The sequence below is a fragment of the Parasteatoda tepidariorum genome, chromosome 2 (genome assembly GCF_043381705.1).
Source record: "Parasteatoda tepidariorum isolate YZ-2023 chromosome 2, CAS_Ptep_4.0, whole genome shotgun sequence".
NCBI classification, from domain to species: domain Eukaryota; kingdom Metazoa; phylum Arthropoda; class Arachnida; order Araneae; family Theridiidae; genus Parasteatoda; species Parasteatoda tepidariorum.
The window spans coordinates 101,450,502-101,474,373 of NC_092205.1; the positions used below are offsets into that span (position 1 = coordinate 101,450,502).

The 23,872-nt window shown below is 30.1% G+C and overlaps 1 protein-coding gene across 1 annotated transcript in view; it reads right to left on the minus strand.

Moving 5' to 3' along the window:
- The window catches only part of LOC107455734 (trithorax group protein osa), a gene marked incomplete in the record, with an annotated part of 132,862 nt that extends 114,633 nt beyond the window's left edge, over positions 1-18,229 (minus strand). Inside the window, 1 exon segment of the mRNA XM_043044854.2 lies at positions 16,980-18,229. Within this exon segment, the coding sequence (XP_042900788.1) occupies positions 16,980-17,792 (813 nt within the window).
- Positions 18,230-23,872: the final 5,643 nt, after the last annotated feature.

Sequence of the window (23,872 nt, forward strand, 5' to 3'; positions counted from 1 at the left end):
CAGACATTTTGTGAAAGGTCCGTTTTTCGTGAAATTGTGAAAAAATTACTCACATTCTTTCAACCAGGGTCCGCTTTTATGAATTTGTGCAAATAGGGTCCGGTTATTACAAGAAACTTTTTCAAGGAGTTTTATAATTGTAAATAGATATAAGATTATGCTCGGCACTGTAAAATTATAATTAAAACATTAAATTTTCAAAAATAAACAGCAATTGCTGCTTCTAAATTAGAGATGCAACATACAAATATTTGGTATTTAGCCTATACTGCTGAACGCAAAATATTCATTTCGGACGAATAATGGAAGAATCGTCTATGGAAGACAAAACTTAATTCGTTTACAGCCATCTTTCTTGTTTTCTGCCCTGGGAAGGGTTTATTTGATTAACAAAACAATAATGAAGATTAACAAATTTGTGAAGGGTTCGATTAAAAGAAAAATCATTTTGTGAAGGGGCCGTTTTTAAGTTAAAATATTTCGTGAAGGGTCCGTTAACGGACCCAAATTTCCTCTAAACAGACCCCTGATAACCAAATAATGTTAAGTATGAATACTCAAAAAATTCTGAGCTAATACGGGCATGCTCAATAGATATTTTTCGTGCACAATCAGGGGTCTGTTTAGATGAAAATTTGGGTCCGTTAACGGACCCTTCACAAAATATCTTTTCATAAAAACGGACCCTTCACAAACTATTTTAACTTAAAAACGGACTCTTCACAAAATATTTTAACTTAAAAACGGAACCTTCACAAAATGATTTTTCTTTTAATCGGACCCTTCACAAATTTGTTTATCTTCATTATTATTTTGTTAATCAAATAAACCCTTCCCAGGGCAGAAAAAAAGAAAGATGGATGTAAACGAATTAAGTTTTGTCTTCGGGAGACGATTCTTCCATTATTCATCCGAAATTAATATTCTGCGTTCAGCAGTACAGGCTAAATACCAAATATTTGTATGCTGCATCTCTAATTTAGAAGCAGCAATTGTTGTTTATTTTTTAAAATTTAATTTTTTTAATTATAATTTTACAGTGTTGAGCATAATATTGTATGTCTTTACAATTTAAAAACTCCTTGAAAAAGTTTTTTTTTTTGCAATAACGGACCCTATTTGCGCAAATTCATAAAAGCGGAACCCTGGTTGAAAGAATGTGAGTAATTTTTTCACAATTTCACGAAAAACGGACCCTTCACAAAATGTCTGGACAGACCCCTGACAATTCATTCTTACATTACAAAATTATAAGTAAAGCACAATTTATAAAATAAACTTTACAGCTTTCAACTAATTTTTTACTTAGAAATTACTAAATTTTTAAATAAATGATAAATTACACGAATTTAAATATAAGAAATTTGCGAATTTGGTTAACAACTTTAAAGCTTCTTTAATATATGGACTGAAAACCATGAAAAAATTTTAACTTGAAAATTTTAAAAGATGTGACATACTACAGACGAGTTTTTTTTTCCCCCTCTCATTTTGTATGCTTTATAATCACCTTCATATAATATACAGAAACGTTGGAAAGTTTTTACTATTACTAAAAAAGGAAAAGAAAATGTCTCTAAATAGACAAAGAAATTTTGTGTTTTGAAAGAGGGGAAGGAAAAAAAATTTAAATCCACACGTTTTAAAATTACGCGTAGCAATTCCTGATTACGCGATTTACGATCACGCATCGGGTTTCGTATTTTCACGATTTTATATCAAACATCGCGTTTCGTATTCATGCGATTTAAAAGACACTATTATGATTTACGTACATTTCAAGTGACTTAAAAATCATACATCGGAATTCGAATTCACACGATAATAAAACAAAACATCGAGTTTCATGGTTACCTGATTTTATTGAGATTCGTATTCAGGCGATGTTAAAATCAAACATCGAGATTTGTATTAACAAGATTTTAAAATTAAATGTCGAGATTCGTATTCCCGTGATTTAAAAATCACACACTGAGATTCATATTCGCATAATTTAAATAAATAAATAAAGTCTCTCATCAATATTATTATAAATCATTGATAACATTCTATGGAAATGATTCCACATACTTTTTTCTTGCCCAAATATATTTTTTCTTCAATTATTTAAAAAGTGTTTTTGCACGCAACATTTTTGGATTTTTATTTTCAGCTTTCTTGATTTTTAATTAACTCATCCTTGTGGTATGAATTATTATAAAGTCTACAAAATAGTTTATAATATTTTGATTAACATTTACTACAAAAAATAACTTCAGAATGAGAAAATGTTTGTGTTACTAAACATTATTGGGTTATTTTTTTTAAAAAAAAAATGTGTTAAAAACATATTTAATGATTTTTTTTTCCAATTCCCACCTGGATAATGACACAGATTTGTTGGCTACTCTTTCAGGGGCACCCTATAAGGTGGGCCAACGTTGCTCCCACAGTAAGGACAGATAGTACAGAGAAGGAAAGAACAATCATGCCTTGCCCGGGATTCGAACCCAGAACCTTTCTGATGCAAGGGCAGTTCCCATAATCAATAATTAAAATTGTAAAAAATTACATTGCAATTGGTTGATAAAATTTTTAACTAAGTAATATATTCTTTTATAAATTCTTTATTGTCAAACAGAGTATTCAAAATTAATATAAATACACATGTTACTTGATTAAAAAATTTATTCGAATCATAAATACATAAATTGGAATTTTCAATTTTGTTATTTCCAATTTGTATATTTTTTAAGCGAATGAAGCTTTTAATCAAGTAATATCTTACTACTTCAATTTCTTAGGATTATTTATTTAATAAATACACATAATTTATATATATAAATGTACACATTTATTTAAAAAAAAAAAAAAAGATAACATAAATCTAAACTCAAACGTTCTTATAGATTTTAAAATTCTCTCATTAACAAACAAGAAAAAAAATTCAAAGTTGTTATTTTTCAAAAAATTGAATGAAATTTTTTTACTCTCTTTAACTTCATTTGTGTTTAAATTGAAGGATTCATTTAATAGTTATTGTTAAATATTTATATTCGTTATTTTTGGTTACTATCATTTCGTTCAGTTTTTTCTCCCACCATCTTCCACTGCCTTTGGAAGATATAGGTTTCTTCTAGAAGAAATCCCAATCGGCAGCAAAAAATTTAGATCAATTATCTATATCACAGGTCTATAGCATAATAGATAAAATAGCTCACAAGTAAACAAAAAATACGCTACACATTTAACAATGTTATAATTTGAAGGGGAAAAAACTGGTAACTATTAGGGAGCAACAAACACCCTTCTACAAACAAGTCACTTTATTCTTAGTATAAAAGTATTCTTCCCTTTCATGGCTAGCTTCCCTTTTCTAAGCAACCAATACAGGGTTGTCTACCCACTCATCAGTTAAAAAAAAAGAGGGGGTTTTTTTATCCAAAAAACCTACTAAAACCAATATATAAGTGGAGTGTTTTACAGGTAGGTAGGTACTTTATTTACGTCGCACTAGAGCTGCAGATTGAGCTATTGGCGACGGTCTGGGAAACATCCCTGATGATGATCCGAAGACAAGCCATAGCAATTTTTATCATCTGCAGAGGGGGTGGCTCCCCTGCTTTGATAGCCCGACGACCTGCGCGGGTTTAATGGCAGAACAGTTTAAAACCGATACCGCGCCCTCTCGGTCCCAACGCAGACTGATTTAAGTGGACACCCGCTGACTGACGCAGCCAGTGATGCTTGACTTTGGTGTTGTACTGAGAACCATGTCTTTACGATCAGTCAGTCCACTGCGGGACGAGTGTTTTACAGAAATGATTAAAAAAAAGGAGTTTATTTGCCTACCTTTTTTTTTCTTCTTTTATTTCTGCAGCTAATATTATAATGCCACACATTTTCTCTCCGATTATTCTACAATTTTAAAGCTAATAAGCTAGATTACTTTTTAAAATGTTATTGACCAACAAATTTTTAGTATTTTTTTTTTTTAATTATATTCTTAGTTCAGAATAATACTCTTACCAATGTTTTTTCATCTTAATATATATAAAATATTTGTTTTATAAAGAAATTCTGTAATTTACATTCTGTAATTAAGGATGTATCAGGCTTAGTAAAAATTAAATAAAAACCAAATTTGGTGATGGTTTATTAAAGTTCTGTAATAGACTTTTCTAGTGCTGATGCACTCTTTAAATGTGTATAAACTTTAACAAGCTTTTTGAAACCGTTTTACTGTTTCTCAATTCGGACCAAACAAGTAAACAAGTAGAAATGATGCGTTCAATTAAACCTACCTGGGCACTTTTAAAAATAAACTGGTGTTTTGAAATTCATTAATTTATATGATACTTTTCTGACTCCACCCCCCCCCAAAAATAATATATATTAAAAATTAATCAGTTTAATTTTTCATTATCCTTTTAACTAAAAAATTATGCAGAATAGGTCCATTTAGTTTGGGAAAAAAATCGACTATGCATAGCTGACAACATGGAAAAGAAAAAACCCAGTAGATTTAACAAAATATTAATTTCCTGACAACTATGACAATACATACTAAATATTTTACATACATAAGGAAGGCCTTTTATTGCAATCAAAATACAAAAATTTCATTACACTTAACACTATAAATGGTCTGCAGTATTTTCCATTTATGATTGACATTAAATCTACTTAAATTTTAAATGTTTTTATCAATTTAACTCATAATTTTGAATACTAATAAACAAGGTAATTTATTATTGATAGTCAAAAGATTTTTTTTAAGTATGTAGTTTAAAAAGGGAATTCGAAATAAAAATAAATTGAAAATAAAATAATCCTAATAATTAATAAAAAAAAATAAACTGAAAATAAAAATAAATAAGCTTTAAACTAATTAGAATAAATGAGGCTAGTTTCATTATGTATCAGTAATATTTGTTTAAATATTCAAGCAAGCAATAAATTGTGTAAAAATTAAAGGGGTTTTTTTTAAGGAAACTTACTCAAGTTTAAGGAATTTTCTAAAATATGCAAAAACCAGGAAAATATTTATTAAAACAGTAAACCAGGTGAAACTAGCAAAATCCAGTAGAGTTGGCAGCTAGGATTATGTCTTACTTTTTGGGAAATGGTCCTTCAGTATGAAAAAAGTTTTGGATACTCTTAAGTTCTACAATTTTATAAAAATCATATGCCAATTTTAAAGAAAAATGTTTGGTCAACACAAGAGCATAGATACCTCTTAAAAGCAGCTATCTGAGTATCTATGGACCAACTGGAATCAAGGTGTTGCTAGCAAGTCAATTTAAGCAACAAATTAGATGTGAGGATATTTCTGGATGAAAAGGGTTTAGATACTCAAAGTTTTAAAATATTATAAAAATCATATGTCAGGTTTAAATAAAAAAATTTTAGTCAAAATAACTCTCAAAAGTAGCTATCTGATTATCTATGAACCAACACAGTTGCAAGTAAGCCAATTTCAGCCACAAAGTGGATTTGAATACACTAAGCATCAAGAAAAACTAATTCAAATTAGCAAGATTAAACACAAAAATTTATGAAATGTAAAGAGACAAAATTTGTTATAAGCACTTTCATGAATAGAGAAGGGTTCTACAAAAGATTCATCAATTTAGTTGTTTTAAATTAAAAAAAAAAAAAAAAAACTTGCTGAGAAATACTTAAGCATTATATAAATATGCAAATTCATATTCTTTTCATTATTGTATATGGTTATTGGTAAAAAAATATTTTCTTTAAATTTTCTTACATATCTTTATTAGTATTTCTGCATAGATGATTTCAAAAAATATCCGACAAATTAAATAAATTATGGATTATTGGTTAGATACAACTATAGCTTGTAGGTTACAAAACTCATTACTAATTTAATAATTAAAAAAAAAATAATAGGGCCTATCTGAAGGAATCCCTGTCACCTTTCCAAGGAACTCTGTGGCATAAATTCCCAATTTTTCTCAGCTACAGCACCCCTAAATGATTTATCTTCTTTCAACGAAGCCCCGATTTTACAAATTATAAAAAGCAGAATAATTTTTTTTTCATAATTTTATCATTAAGAGTCATTATTTTGAAAATCACACAAAAATATAAAATTTTAATTGTTGTATTTTTGATTGGCTTGACAATATATATATATATTGAAGAGTAGGTTATGAAAAATGAATACTGTGCAAGTTCTGGTACTGTGCACTTTTCCCTTCACTGTAGAAAATTTTATAGTTCAAGCTCATTCTTGCAAAAGTGAAATATACAGTGAAGTAATATAGTACGTATAAAGTGAAGCGATACAGGTTTAACTTATAAAAGCAACAAACCTCAAAATATTGTTTAGCTATATCGCTGCCTAGTTATGGACAAGTACTTGTTTCCATGATGGGGGGGGGGCATAGCTGCTTTTCAGAGTTATGCTCTGTGAAAGTTAGTGAATATTAAATTTTTGGCATTTTCCTGCCCTGAAAATCTTGATTAAACAACAAAAGCTCAAAAATTTATTTTACTGAATATTATAATTCACTATTAGAACAAATTCTGTGACCAAGCACTTCTGGTCATTCCTTCTTTCAAAGTCATTCCTACTTTCAAAAAATACAAAATCTGCATTATTTTATTTACCTTATCTCAAAACAGCATCATCACCAAAAAAACTAACCATCTTGTAGGTAAATGTATCTGCTAACATGTGAAAAAGAAAAGTCAATGAGACCTCATCCCATATTGCAGAATAAAATTACCAGAGTTCCATATAAATGCTATATTAGAAATTACGTCCCTCCTCTTTTTTGAGACAGTAACGACAGGTCTTCCCCTTCAAAATAAGCTAAAATAAAGAAATTTTATAAGAACTCTATTTTATACCATTGTTGAACAGCGGACCCAATTTCTTCTTTTTACAACTACTAATATTCAACTCCATAGCCTCATAGTTTTGAACCCAATCCAGATAACAAGGGAACTCATGCATCTAATATTGGAAGAAATTTGCCTTTGTGGAGAAATTTTTCGATGGAACTAACACGCATTTGCGTTACACGGAGAGGAAAACTACGAAAACCTCCCACGGTTAGCCTCATGGTAAGGGGACTCTAACCCATGATTCGTCTTCCATTAAGGATATTTTGCAAGCCGGATGCGGAATTTGCATCAAAAAGCCATCTCTTGGATTCTACACTGGTTCACCTCGTTTGAAGGCAAATGCTGTAGCCACTGAGCCACAACAGATCATGAGAACTATCCGTAATTAAAAAATATAATTACATACTTGTCAACATTGGAAAAAATAATATAACAGAGATTTTACTAGCAGCATTTTTAGGCTACGAGTAAAGTTTTGACACACCATGCATAATCATGTAGAAAAATAGAAATTCAAAGTTGGAAATTTAAGCAATTACATTTAGCACGAAGTAAGAAATATGTATATAAATCTTAATCTAAAGAAAAAAATTTAAACCATTATTTATAATTACTTAAACTATTTTAACGCTCAACCTACTGAAGTATTAGCAATATCACTATCAGTTGAGGAATAAGAGAATTTTTTTTGCCATCAGTAGATAATTTATCGGTAAATTTTTTTTTAAAATTTCTTCAACAAATTTGGAGACATTTGAGAACATAAAGGTAAACAGGAGTCTTTAAAATAAAATAAAAAAAAACAGGAGACTTGGAAGGTATGTAATTATGAAAAGAAAACATTGAGGAGTTAATTTCATTGAGGAGTCATTTTCTCTTACATTTAATCTCCAAGCCACTGATTTTGAGGGCAGTCATTTATTGAAGATATCACATGATATTAAATGGATAATCCTAGACTTTAGGTATGAAAGAATTTTCACATCTTACAATAATCAAAGATATGCAAGCAGATAAGATATGCATCTCAGATATGCAAGCTCTGAGATTTAAATGATTAAATAATGTGATACACAGTGATATGTAATAATCATGCGTGTTATGTCCGAAAAATTTATGAGCAAATTTTATGCGAATATTTAAAAAGGTTAAGCTGTTCCTGCAAGAAAATTCCCAAAACAACAAAATGAATTTTTACTTGACACATTTAAATTTCAATAAACAGTAGGACAGTAGCAAGACCCAGAAAAAGAGATTATGACTTAAAGATAAACAAATAAAATTCAGATTTGAAAGGAGGCAAAAAGATCTTTCAACCAGGTTAACAGGTAAGTTAACAGATAACTACTGGTCTTGATAAGAAACAGGTGTCCCCGTAGTAAGAGACCAAGGAGAAGTTAAACACAAAAGTAATTTTAATTTCATTAAAAATCAGTATGTGTCTATTTTAATAGATAATAAGAAGAAATAGCTGTTAACTAGAACAATGATGTGAAGTTTAAATGCATTATATTTGAGCAAAAAGTGAAAAGATTTTAATACTGGCAAAAGATCATTACCGGAAAAGAGAGCAAAAAAATCTTGCGTAAAATAAAATATTCCATTAAATGTTACATTTTTATAACTTCTAAATTTGATTTTAAAACTGTAACTAAATTACCTTGAAGAAATTAGAAAATAAGTGATAAATAACAAAACAAACTATTTCATGTTTTATTGTACTCTACGAACAGTACTTTATAGAAATCAGGGTTACGTTTCTGACATCAGAAACTGTCATAAACTATTGAAATTTGTTAGAAATCACAGGCAAGTTTCTTTTTTGACGTTGGAGACATTTTATTAGAGAGACTGAATCACATACTATACTGACATTATATACTGCGATAATTGTTTTTTATATTATATATATCACGTATAAAAAATTTTGCCAAAATTATTGAAACTATTAACTGGTAATTGTAGTAATTTAAGACTCATATTATAACTATTCCATTTATATTACAGATAATAACTATGAGATGTTAACTACTCTACTATCAATCTAAATATTGATTTTAATTCTTTTATGCTACAAATTATTTTTTAGATTAAGTCAAATTTAATTGTTTGCCAATAATTGTCTGTTCTCAAAGTATAATTTTTTTTTTAATTGATTCTCAATATTTTTATTAATTATATTCAGGGATATGTCTGACTGCACAAACAAGGTTTTGGAAGAAATGCAGGCAGCCATGGGAAAACTTTAGGTCTAATTTCTACAAAATTTTTTGTTAAAAAATGTGTCGCTGAGCAAAACCTTTTCTTGTTAAAAAAGACATAAGTCAATTTGTATATTTATAGTCTGAATTAGTTGAGTTAATAAGTGAGACCTAAAAATTAATTTAATAAATTATTGCTATTTCAATATATTTTGATTTCTATTAATTTATGACACATATGCTCATTTATTGTTGATTGTGTAAATTGATGAAATTGTGCTAATATTGTTGAAATTGTGTAAAATCGAATGAATTTTTTTGTACATTAACTATTTTTCGAAAACAGTTTTAAAAAATTATTGTACTGAAAAAAAAAAAGCTAACATTTTTAGGGCAATTTTGATCCAAAAGAAACACATGAAATATCAGGCTTTGAGAATTTGCTTATATGTGTATAAATATTTCCAATGTTAGCAAACTAATGTTAATTATATTAACATTAGTTTGCTAACTTTTATAATAATGAAAGTATATTAATGAATAATTAATTCACTGATTAATGAACTAATAATAATTTATAATAAAAATATAAATGAGTAAATGAATTAATTTTTTTCAATCAATCAATTAAAGGGTTTAATTAGATTACCATTTACTATGTCAAAAAAACCTTTTTGACATAGTTTTTGACAACTGCTAAAAACCCATAATTTTAGTGTGGAAGTAATTATTAGCTATTATAAGTATGATACATTATAATTACCAATTTCCATGTGGTTTTTAAGGTTCNTTCCTGCAAGAAAATTCCCAAAACAACAAAATGAATTTTTACTTGACACATTTAAATTTCAATAAACAGTAGGACAGTAGCAAGACCCAGAAAAAGAGATTATGACTTAAAGATAAACAAATAAAATTCAGATTTGAAAGGAGGCAAAAAGATCTTTCAACCAGGTTAACAGGTAAGTTAACAGATAACTACTGGTCTTGATAAGAAACAGGTGTCCCCGTAGTAAGAGACCAAGGAGAAGTTAAACACAAAAGTAATTTTAATTTCATTAAAAATCAGTATGTGTCTATTTTAATAGATAATAAGAAGAAATAGCTGTTAACTAGAACAATGATGTGAAGTTTAAATGCATTATATTTGAGCAAAAAGTGAAAAGATTTTAATACTGGCAAAAGATCATTACTGGAAAAGAGAGCAAAAAAATCTTGCGTAAAATAAAATATTACATTAAATGTTAGATTTTTATAACTTCTAAATTTGATTTTAAAACTGTAACTAAATTACCTTGAAGAAATTAGAAATTAAGTGATAAATAACTAAACAAACTATTTCATGTTTTATTGTACTCTACGAACAGTACTTTATAGAAATCAGGGTTACGTTTTTGATATCAAAAACTGTCATAAACTATTGAAATTTGTCAGAAATCACGGGCAAGTTTCTTTTTTGACGTTGGAGACATTTTATTAGAGAGACTGAATCACATACTATACTGGCATTACATACTGCGATTATTGTTTTTTTTATTATATATATCACGTATAAAAAAATTTGCCAAAATTATTGAAACTATTAACTGGTTTTTCTAATGGTAATCGTAGTAATTTAAGACTCATATTATAACTATTCCATTTATATTACAGATAATAACTACAGATATAACTACTCTACTATCAATCTAAATATTGATTTTAATTCTTTTATGCTACAAATTATTTTTTAGATTAAGTCAAATTTAATTGTTTGCCAATAATTGTCTGTTCTCAAAGTGGACCCACTTGGCGAATCCTGACTAGCACTAAAAACTATCTTCATTATGAGAACATTTCAGACTGGATCATCATACAGAAAAAAGTTTCACAGAGAAAAAAAATTATTCATAAAAAAAATAAAAGGTCTATTTGAATAACTGTAGAATAATGTTAAAAATATTTCGACTTTACACTACCAGAAGGACACCCTCGTCATTTCATTTTAAATAACTCGTTTTTATGGGGCAATACAATCAAAGAAATTTTAAGACGCAGGGGGAAGGAAATCTTAAAACTTGCTTTTTTAAAAGTATTTTATGAAACTACCGTTTTTCCTGAAGTTGAATTTCTGAAGGTACAGGTATATGATAGTAAATTTGCACTGAACAGACCCCTGATTAATATTTAGTATACTTATTAGAGTAAATTTCTTGTTACATGTCATTTTATCTTGTCATAATAGTAAATAGATCTCTTATTGCTTTTTGATAAAATTGTTTGGAGTTCAACAAAATATATTGCATTCGAAGTGCAACGTAATACTAATAGCTATGAATGTTACCTCTTTAAGTTAATAATACAAAAAAAATTTTGTTAGCCCTAATTTCTAAAATATAATCAAGACACATTTATTTCAAAATATTTTTATTTCTAAAGCAATATTAACTTGTGTTTTTTAATGAAATATATACTGAATTTAGAGATATACTCATTTTACCCCTTAGGTAAAGTGGATATATCAAAATCAGACAAAATTGATAAGTTAGTTATGCTTCATATTAATCTATCCATATATTTAATCTAATCCGATGTGTATAAAACAGAGTTGGCAAGCTTTTGACAGTTTTATCCGTCATGTCAAAAAAACCTTTTTGACATAGTTTTTGACAACTGCTAAAAACCCATAATTTTAGTGTGGAAGTAATTATTAGCTATTATAAGTATGATACATTATAATTACCAATTTCCATGTGGTTTTTAAGGTAAGAGTTTCAAAATCGCGCATGTAATTTATCATTTTTTTATATTTCTTATTTATACCGATTTCATCATAAATCTAAATGTTTCTTTAAAAGGCAGTTGTTGCTATGCTTTACCATCTAATCTGGCTCACATTCTAGTAGCAACAGAAACACGAATGATTACCTAGTTAAAATGATAAAGAATATTTACAACAATATTACTAAATTCCAGTAAGATTAAAGCTTACAAAGAATATGAGAACAATGAGGAAGCTAACAGGCAGGCAAAATTTGCATGTCAAAAATTAACAATAGATTTATATGACATACCATCAAAACAGACAACAAGAACAGAACTTATGAAGAATAAATAACCTTTCAACATGGCAGCAAAGATGGGATAAGAATTATACAAAGGGTGTTGTCACACTTACCAATTTATACCAAAAGTCAGTAATTGAAAAATTTACTCCAGCTTCTATATCAAATTATAATTAACCATGGGGCCCATGGTAGTTATCAGTCCAAAATGCTCTGGAAAGACCCGAACTGTAAAGTTTGCAACAGTTATGAAGATATTGAACACATACTTTCTACCTGCCTGGTTCATAATGATTTAAGAATTATGTTTTTCACGAAACACTTCAATTTTGATACTATTAAACAAAGCTGAAACCGAAAGAAAATAAACAAAGGCATTAAGGATATATTTAACAGACTTTTTGGAAAAAGCATTGATGAGGATTTGACCTTAACTCATCCTACACTAGTGGTCACTTTTGCAATTCATTCGTTTGAAAGTCATCTGTCCCCAATCGGCATCATTGGAATCTTTTTCACGATGCCATTGGAGGGTTGCCACTCAAATCTGGAGAATAAATTCCCTGTCTTTCCCCTGTACATATTATACACAATATATTAAGAGGAAACAACAATTACTGTGCTCTTGTGCGAGCTATATTGGGATAAATATACTTATTAGTTTTAATTGCTGGGAAAAAAAAGCTGAACATACTTAAATTATGCTATAGTAAATGAAATAGTTCAGTATAGCTGAAATATCATGGTTAAAAATCCCTTAGATTACGCTTTAAGTGGTCACCATTTTTTAAAATAGAAACAAAATTCCCTGTATCTTCCTAGTTCGTAAAGAAATGAAATCAAAATTCCCTGCAATTTTTCCTGTTATTTTTAAATTCCCTGTACTCCTTAGGTTTTGCCTGTTGAATGGCAACCCTGCATTGGGAAGATTCTCCTCACTGGGATTTCCTTGATTCACAGCTGATTATAAATGCTGCGTAAATGCAAAGAACAGAATCTATGTGACTTTCCTTTAGGAAACAATGTGCCGGTGATACATGAAACAGTGAAATAGGTAAAAGTTGAATCGGTAGACTTTTGCTCTTCAATAACATGAAACTGACTTGTCTCTGGCAAAAACTTAACTATTGACTATTTTACAATTGGTTCCTACTGAAATGTGATCTTTGAACAGACTTTTTGTTTTTCCTCAATATTATGCTGCACACTTGTAAAGGCAATCATCTGTTTTCTCATCTCTTATCTTGTTTATATTTTATTTTGTATTCCACTGTCTCTTTGATATTGTCAACATTGTTTTAAATTAGTATTTTATTTCATGTTTTTTTTTAAATCAAAATCTGACTTAATTTATGCTAGTTTGTACATTTGATTTTTATAATCAACTTCTGCAGCCTTCTGGTCAGATGCAGTTCTGCATGCATGCAGCACCCAGACCTCCTTTGTTTTACAACAGTGTTTCCCAAAGTGTGGTACGCATACCCCCAGGGGTACGGGAGCAGTTTAGTGGGGGTACGAGCACTTATGCGAAATATCTTGCAACAAACGAAAATTTCAAAAAAATTTATTTATAAACAAGGCAAGTCATAAAAATTTACGATTCCGTATTTTTTTATTGGCTATTATTTGCAGAGTTAACAGTTAATTATTAATGGTGTCAACAGACAGTTGTGGTTTTACACTTTTGAGCAGCTTTTTATAGTAAAAAATAAATTCATTCTTTTATTAGTGGTACACAGAGTTACGAAAAATTTAGAAAGGGTAGACAAAAGTTATAAGTTTAGGAAACACTGTTTTACAAGAAGAATATGCTAACAATTAATATGCAATTTTAATCTACTCCTGCATCCACAGCTTCGGCAATCTTCCAGGAACAAATCACTGGTCAGTTCATCAACCTATTTCGTTGCCATCTTTCGTGATCCAGTATTTTTTCCCTGGTGTCCTCTCCTTTTATACTGACGCAGTCACATGCACGCACTTCATGTCAACAGTATTCCCTGAAAGCCTCATAGGGAGGGGGCGGGACAGGGTTAAGTCGAGCTACCTTTTACCATGGGATTTTTAAAATGTAGTATTTATATCACGATATCATTACGACACGCGAGTTGCAAATCCCACATTTATCACTTTTTGTCGTGCTTTTCTTTTGCACATTTCATAATAAATCCAAGTGACGTTTCAATTGTTTTTTTGGTTACTACTTTCCATGTGCTTTATAAATACCCGCTACATTGATTACGTGAGTTATAAATTGCACATGTAACTGATCACTTTTTGACGTGCTTAATTTGTGGCAATTTCACCTTATTTCAAAGGAAATTTTTAGTAAGTTTTTCCATGCAATTTTGAAAATCCCGTATTTTTATTACAATCTTTTTAAGACACACAAATTATAAATCACCTATTTAAGTAACCACTTTTTGACATACACAGTTTTTTTTCAATTTCATCATAAATCCAAGTGATGCTTAGACTGTATTTTGGCACTTACAACTAATAATTTTCTTATAGGCTATAAATTTGAGATACATTTATTACTATATTTTGACTTGTGAGTTTTAAATCGCACATAATTGATTACTTTTTGCCGCACTTAATTTATGCCGATTGCACTGTAAATCCAAGTTGTCTTATAATAATTTTATATGCAGTTTCTGCACTCATTTTCAAGTAGTTTTAAAAATTCTGATTTTTATTACGACATGAGAATTTCAAATCACACTTTTCAATAATTACTTATTGGCGTACTTACTCATGCTAATTTGATCATATATTCAATCTCTTTCTTTTTTGTTGAAATTATTGTAATGTTTTTCTAGCTGATTTTTACAAATGGAAAAATTTTTTTAAAAAAAAGTATCAGTTTCTTTATTTTTAAATAAATTCAAATAATTAAGAGTATTTCATTTTTGGCCAATATGTTATTTAGTTTACGGAGACAAGAACTTAGTGCTTAGAACACTAATATTTACATAAAAATTATCATATTTGCCGCTAATATGACTAAATATATGTGTGGCCTTACTTTAATCTACCTACTGTGCAAGCGGCCCTTCACTCAAAAAGGTACAATATCTCCCCTAATATATATATATACTTTTATTTGATAAATCAATTATTAATAAAGGGGTAAAAAATTTATTTTTAAATAAATTCTAATAATTAAAGATTGTTAAATGGCAGAATCTGGGGCCCCTTAGTTCGGCAACAAGTTTGAATTGTAAAATTTTGCACAAAATCAGTTTCTGGTTACCTTTTCTTGCTGTCTCTGCTTTTAATGATATCAGCAATGGGCTACCACAATTTCTATTTACCATTATGTGATTGGTTGTTCGTTTATTTTCACATGTCTATACATAGGCACGTTTTCAATTCGCCCAAAACCTTTAAGATATTTAATATCCTGCGCATATGTTACTAAGTTAACTGATAACAAAGTTTAGTGCTTTAACATTCAAATTTACAAAAAAATTATCACATTTGCCGACGTGACTAAATATTCATACCGTCCTTCATCACCAGGGGAGATTTTCGTGCCGTGATCTGAGGCAGAGTAATCTAGAAAAACGAGAAACTAGAAAAAGCATCACAGAAAGGGATAACTCGTAGCCACTCCCGTGCAAATATCTGCATGTTTATTTTTTTTAATTTTCCTATTTAAAATCAACTCGGTGCCTCGGCGATTGTAGTTGGTGTGGCAGATTACAATACGTAAATATAAAGTCAAACTGACCTGAAAGGGGAATTCCATTCAAAAAGTAGTGAACCTTTAATACAAATCATGCTTCCAACCTGTCTTTCAAATCGCACTTACTATCTTCAATTCTTTAGCATATTTTTAATTTGAAATTATAAGATTATATCTCAAATTAATTTATAAGAAATTGTCTATAAAAATTTTTAAAAAATTTGAAAATAATTCCTACTCTTTAAAAAAATTTTGAATATTCTATTCATTCCTGACATAAAATTTCTAAAATCTAATGATCCTAAATGCATAACTTTATAAAATTTAAAAAATTTATTCAAAAATGAAAATAACATTTTTGTTAAGTTACATAAAAATACTAAAACTGAAATGAAAAAAAGGGCAATTTCTAAAAATATTATATTAAATTATCAATCAATAAATTAATTTTTAGCTTTATATATCTAATAACTGTTATTTATTCATATTAAATAGCATCCCTACGGACAAGTTGTCAATGCCTCAAAATGAATCGGAAACAACAAATAAATAAAAATTCCGAAACATAAATCAAATGTGGGGGAGGAGGGAGGTAGAGAGAGCACCTCCAGTGACAGATTTGATTAATTCAAGATCTCCATGCTCCGGTCAACCAATCAGAAACCGCCATTCACCACAACTCCCAGCTGTCAGCGGCGGTTCACTTTTTGCCTCCAAAATTTAAATTTCCTCTCAGGAGTCCCACAACATCTTTAACACGTGGATCCCCCACCCCCCCTGTCAACCCAATAATAAATAAACGAAAGCCGATACAACTGTATAGCAACAATCAAATATTCGAATTCCACAGAGCGAATGACCTCGCTCTGACCTCATCCATAAAAATTCAATTCTCTTACCCGAACAAAAGGCAAATTTCACTTACATATATGAGAAAAATAGCTTTTAGAAGCGAGTAAATGACACATTATAAAAACAAATGCACAAAACGGAGTATGCCATCAAAAATTAAATGACGGTAGGAACAGGGAATTTAGAAGAGAATTTTTACATCTGAATGCAACATTGAGGAAATAGCTGAATATTTTACACAGATAACTAACAAAAGTTGAGCTGCATTTTAATGAAAGTGTTTAAATTTTTAAAATGCAATTTAAAAACCAAAAATATTTATTGAGAAATACATACCTGATTTCTATACATTGATGAAGAAGATATTTGTTGTTGATATCCAGATGACGAAGTATTACTCCTACCCCAAGTACTGTTCGTTGCCTGATATTGTGGATTATTAGGGTCCATATTTTTGTAATCATAATTATTGTGATACCTTTGAAGAGAGTTAGGAGCCTGCAGCAATTGATTGAGCGTCGGTGTGGGTCCTGTTTGTTGCGAAAGCGTTGGGCCCGATAGAAACCTTTGCTGCTGGGCATTATTGCCCCCGGGGTAATTACTCATGGATCGCCCACGAGGCCCCGGGGGGTAGTTCGGCCTCAATTGAGGCTGATTATATTGTGAATACATTTTATTTGATGGAGAATTTGTTGTCATATCACTACTTTGGCCTCCGCCATGTTGATCATAGCGTCCAGTACTATAGCTGCTCATATCACTTCCATGGTTAAACGTTGGTTCCTGAGAATTCCTAAAATCTTCATTACTAACGTCCACTCTGGAACTTTGATTAAATTGTTGGTAATCAATCCGAGACCTATTATCGAGGGAAGCGGGAAAACCGCCGCTGCCTTCCACGTTAACAGGAGGCCTACTGTTAGCACTCCCTCCATCTTGAAAACCATCCATAGCCATATCCCTGTGTTGTGGGTTATTAGTGGCGGCCGCTGGTGATCGGGCACGATTTTTTACAAGCACATTACCCGTTGAATCATCAGAATCTTCGAGTGTTGTTCCATTCTTTAAAGATTCCCCTCCTTCTTGTTCGACGCTATCGGAAATTTTTTGTTCTGGGCAAGCCATCCGAGCGTGCGCTGGCGTTGCCATGCTGTGTCGTCGTCACACCACCACCTCCCAGAAGTCGAATGACGGCATTATCCAAATATCGACCACAAGAACACTTACCGACTCTTTGCTCCCATATTCTAATCACTTATTACACTCGACGACACAATCTTATAAACATTTGATGTACACACACACACAACAAAGGTGACACCGATTACCAAACACAACACCACCATTAATCCTTAAGACTGCTAAAGCGGGAACATCTGCGAAATAATTTTATGTATTCTTCCGCGATACAAACATTCGTTTTTATATATTTTTCCGAATTGTATTTTAAAGTAGCTTTTATTTTCAAATTTACCTTGCAATATTACACTTGATATTATACAATAATACAATGTGACTATTTTAAGTTTGAAAATAAGGAGAACTATTTACTTAGAGTTTGTGGTGGCGCAATAAACGAAAGTAAAATGATTATGTCTCATCGATGTTTTCCTAAAGCTTGGCGATATTAAAGTTGTCGTTGATGAAACTCCAGTTATGATCATATTTATCGCAGCCACTACATCACAAAAACTACATTGAAAACTAAGTTATTTCATTTCTTGGCACATTTTTTTTTTCTTAACCAAAACTATTTCTACTCCGAGTCTACTTTGTGTCTAAAATCATGAGTCATAGACCATTATAAAACTACTCAATGTATTCTTATACTCCATTCTACTTCATTAAATTTTTTAAGTGAAATACATTTTTACTAAATTATTATGTAGAGTTATAGTTAACACCCTCCTGTAATTTAATAATAGAATGTTACATTTCGGAAATTTTTTTAATTGAACAAAATCAATTTAAATCAAATAAAATAAATAAGTTTTATCAATATTAATTTTTTTTTCTAATATGATGTTGACATTCTAATTAAGTTAATATCTATTGTTCTAATGCTTCATTGAAATCGATTTTTCTTTTAAATAATTTCAAAACCTTAAGTAAGTCTGTTCTAATGGCTTTTAATGCAATAAATATTCAAATGTACAGGAGCACATCACAGTTTCTCTTTGGGGTGACATAATTATTATTTTTACAGTAATATATATATTTATTTTTTTAAAAATTCCAAGAGATATAATATTGAACTATTGCTGTATCCCTTGAATGTAGCTATATACCGTAGAAGAAATTTTTAGTTTCGAATATTATTATAACAAATAGGTAGAGAAACAATAAGAAATAAGTTGAACGAAATTAATAAAGAACAAATACCGCCATCTATTGTGAAAATAATAAAGTAAATTACATTTGCCAAAGTTTTATTTTTAAAGTGATATTCATAAAAATATTTGAAAAATATTCATACAACAAGAGAGAAAAATGTGCCGTTTGCACTTCTTAGTACTGAGATTAATAATACAGAAAATACTCTAAACAAGAAATAAAATCTTTTAGGTTTTTATATTTGTATTATTCTTTAGAATTTAATAATTCGTCTTGATTGAAGAGAAAAATTTATTACTTAGTTACTAATTTTACGACATCTGTTTCTCTCTTCTCCATATTTTTTAAAAAAACTTTTCTAACTTTCAGAGAATGAAAATGTTCGATCTTCTGAGGCTGCGGCCGTAGGGAAAGCAGAAAGGATTTATTCGAACAGTATCATTAATATTAGGAACAAGCAGTGGCGTGCCTACGGGGGGGGGGAGCTTAGAGAGGGCAGTCGCCCCTTCTAAAATTTAAGTGAGGGGGCGGATAATATGTTGCGCTCCAACTGAAAATTCGTGAAAATAAAGTCAAGTAAATTACGATTAAAAAGAAACTGCAAATAAGTAAAATTTTAGAAAAATAATTTTTTTTTTTTAAGTTTTGAAGTTTGTTTTTTGAAATTCAAGTGAAGGGGCGAATAATAGGCTTCGGGTGAATAAAATGCGAATAATGTGCTTCGAAGCGCTCTTCCGAAATTTAGACTTTCGTAAAAATAAAGTGATGTAAAATTGACAATTTAGAAAACAAGAACTTTTTTTTTTTAATTTTGAGGCCATTTTCAAAAAAAGAAAAAAACTATTTCCTTGTGAAATTTAATTGAAGGGCGAATAATGTGTTTCTCCCCTTTGGACATTTAGACATTCACAAAAATCAAATCAAGTTCAATTAGTAAAATTAGAAATAAAAAAAATAAAGAACTCTTTTTTCTTTTTTTTTTCAACTTTAAAGCGATTTTTCAAGTAGAATACTTAATTTTCCTCTGAAATTAAAGTAAATGAGTGAATAATGTGCTTCGTCCCTTCTGAGATCTAGACATTCATGAAAATACAATCTAATTAAATTGGTAATTTCAGAAAGAAAAAAAAATTTCAACTTATTTTTGAAATTGAGAACCTTATTTTCTTTGGAAATTTAATTGAGAGGGCAAATAAGGGGCTTCACCCCTTCTGAAATTGAGACATTCAAGAAAATAAAGTCAAGTTAAATTGGTAATTTTTTTTTTTTTTAAATTTACCATTTCTTTTTTTTTCTTATATGATAACCACATTATGTAGAACCGTTGCACATTTACTCTCTCTTTATCATGTAAAATAAACCAATTAAAAAAAACCTTTATGCATATTAAGTCAGATTCTTTTTATAAAAGAATATAACTAAATATAAATGAACTTATGAAGAATTTTTGACATACATTAAACTAAAACAGACTATCAGCAAATGGTTTTTTGCAAGTTGTTTTCATTGCTCCAGTTAAGTAAATTATCGCCAAACAATGTACGTTATCCATTCGGACTATTTCACCATCGAGTTAAAAACTATAGATTTTAAAATTGATTTAACTTAAAATCGGTTCTGTGCTTTCAAATAAAATAAAATTGAGTGCTGATTTTTTAGCGTATTTATTTGCTTTCAAAATGTCCTTTTTAGCATAGTGAAATGCTCTATGACAAATCAGAATTTTAATTTAATATGTCAATATTTATACTCCAATAGAACGTAAATGATTGATTTCTATTTGGCTTTAGGCATATTTTTTCTGAATAGTAATGAATGACTGTTGAATAAATTATTAAGTTTGCCCACACTAGCCTAATGCAGACAAAAACAGCTTTATTTAAAAAATTTATTATGGAAAAACTAAACAACTTTGTTATTTCAGATGCGTACCAGAATGCATGTATTCATTCCAATTGCTCTTAAAAAAATCTTCATGAGTTAAAAATTATATTAAATATGTTTTTCTGACAAATTTGTAAAAAAGTGTCCAAACTAGTCCCACTTTTCCCTACCTTGTTGACTAATACTTTATTTATGACTTTTTTAAAATAACGTTATTCGTTTTATTTTGAATTTATTGTTTCCATTGAACCAGGGGGTCATAGAGGTGAAGGCTATGCAATTTCGAGACCAACGCCATGATTGTAGCAATGTGGTCAGCACTGCGCGCAGGCCGCCTTTACTTCCCAGATAAGTTGTACCCATCGATCTGAAGCTGGATTGAACCCCAGCTCTTCACAATGACAGTTCAGTGCCTTAACCATTGAGTCATTGCTTCTCCATATTGTATAAAGACAGAGATATACAGTCTTAATTCTATATTAAACCTTTTTTTTGATGTTATATTTTTCGGCCCATTCAATATACCGTATAGTACTGATTCTTATTAGTTTCTTTTGAATTATATTTTTTTCTTTAATCGACAATATATCAATGGAACTCATAAAATAATTGTTTTCAAATTCATCTCATCCAGTTTTAAAAAATTCTTTAGTTATTATTTATTTTGTTTTGTTTAGTTGGGGTAAAATAACAATATTTTAATATTTAGCCCAATTAACCATTAAAAATTAATTTTAGTGTATTTTTTGGAATGTTCTAAGCTTTGTTCGGAAGACCAGTTATTTATTAAAAAAATTATTAAGCGATATTAATCAACAACCAAAAGAAACAATATTGATCGGTTATAATAAAATTTCGACTGAGGGAAAAGAAATAAAGGTCGTGGGCAAGTTTGAATTAAGAGCCATCTTATATGAATGTCGATTTTATAATTAATTCAATTAGTGTAAATGTTTCTTCTAATAATTAAATTATTGGATCCAGGGCCGGATTAACCTATAGGCACACTAGGCACGTGCCTAGGGCCTACGAAATTCAGGGGCCTACGAAAAACTTGGGAGAAAAAAATTTGTTGACAAAAATAATTTAGCTTTAAAAACAACAGGTGTATTTTGCACAAAATTATGAAGATACAAATAAAAATATAATATTTTTCGGTAATAAATTATTTTGCAGAATCTTATGATCTAATATATTACTTTTTTGCGATTTTTGGATTCAATGAAATCTTGTATTATACTGTCGAATTCCAAACTACGCAAAATGTCGTAATCAATAGACATAAGTGCGAGCGATGCCGAACGATCTTGATTCATTGTTGAACGCAAATAATTTTTTATCAATTTTAATCTGGAGAAAGATCTTTCTCCTTCAGCATTTGATCCAAGAATCGAGAAATATATTCATAATGCAATGTGAAAGTTAGGAAAAGCATTCACAGGTTTATCTTTAATTTCAGCCTTCAACATTTCTTGTGCAGATTTATGTTCATACAAATTTGAAAATAGTAAAAATTCATCTACAAAGTTTTGCTCTAAATCCGATGAGTAAATTTTCACCAAATTTTGCGCTTTTAGTTTAATCTCAGATTCTGACAAAGGGGGGAGGAGTGGGGAAGGAGGGGAGGGCCCAAAAACGGCTATACCTAGGGCCTACGAAAGGTATAATCCGGCTCTGATTGGATCTCTTAAAATGAAATGACTAAGTTCCACTTGTCCATGCGGCTTCCAGACAATTTTGAGAAAGCTCAACTGAAATTTTAATCGCAATAATTGTTTATTTCAGGGATATAAACAAAAATTCATAGCCAAGCTCTGGCGTATGGGGATAATCACAATCCGAAGAGAAAAAATGGTCCGATTAGTTTAGTCAGACAAACGGTCTATAAAGCCCTTTGTGATAATTTCACTTTTTGCGTATTTCGCTATATCTCGAGAACTTTCGTCTTCCCGTGATGCATCATTTCATTTGCTTAAAAGTTTTATATAGGTAAATAAGTAAAAAAATTAAATTAAAATCAACGATCTCCTGACTATTTGACATGAAATTAGGAGCATATTTTTCAAATTGCAACCTATTTGTACCATTGAAATTATGGCTCACCCTGTGCTCGGATGCACAACTATGGTTGTTAGAACATCCTACTACAAACCTTGCGTTCCTTGGTTCGAATCCTACCAAGGAACAGCGAACATCTCCCTCTACATCATTATTGAGATTTATGCATTTTACTTAAATAAAAATTTAGGCTGTTGCAGTTTTAAGCAAGATTTGTTTCAAATTCGACTAATATTAGTTTCTGAACTATTTTGACACATTTTTCTCAATTTTGAGAAACCTTTTCCCGTTCTATCCCCTGAGCCGAGATGGCTGAGGGTGAACCGGTGTTCGATCCCGGCGATGGCTGGTCCATGCGAATTCCGCATCAGGCTTGCACCGACCACAGTGCTGACGTGAAATATCCTCAGTGGTAAACGGATCATGATCATGGGTTATAGTCCCCTTGCCGTCAGGCTAACAGTGGGAGGTTCTCGTGGTCTTCCTATGCATGTAACGCAAATGCAGATTAGTTCCAACAAAAAAAAAGTCCTCCACGAAGGCAAATTTCTCCCAATACTTGATCCAGGAGTTCCCTTGTCTTCTGGGTTGGGTTCAAAATCACAAGGTTACGGAGTTGATCATTACTAGTCGTAAACCCAAATATTGGGTCGGCTGTTCAACGACGGTTATTAAATAAATAAATAGATAAATAAATAATCTTTTTTACAGTTTATGCCTGAATAAAAATTTGAAACGAAAATTATGCCCCAGATCAAAATATAAATCACAAATTATGCTTAAATAAATTGTTTTTGAGGAGCAAAAACCATTTTATGTCATTTATAATCACAGTGTATCAATAAAATGTATTGCTCAATATTAAAAATTTTAAAGGAATTAAGTTATAAAATTCATTAGTTAACATTTCTCACGTTTAATTTTTCTTTTTAAATTGTTTCCGATTCATTAAT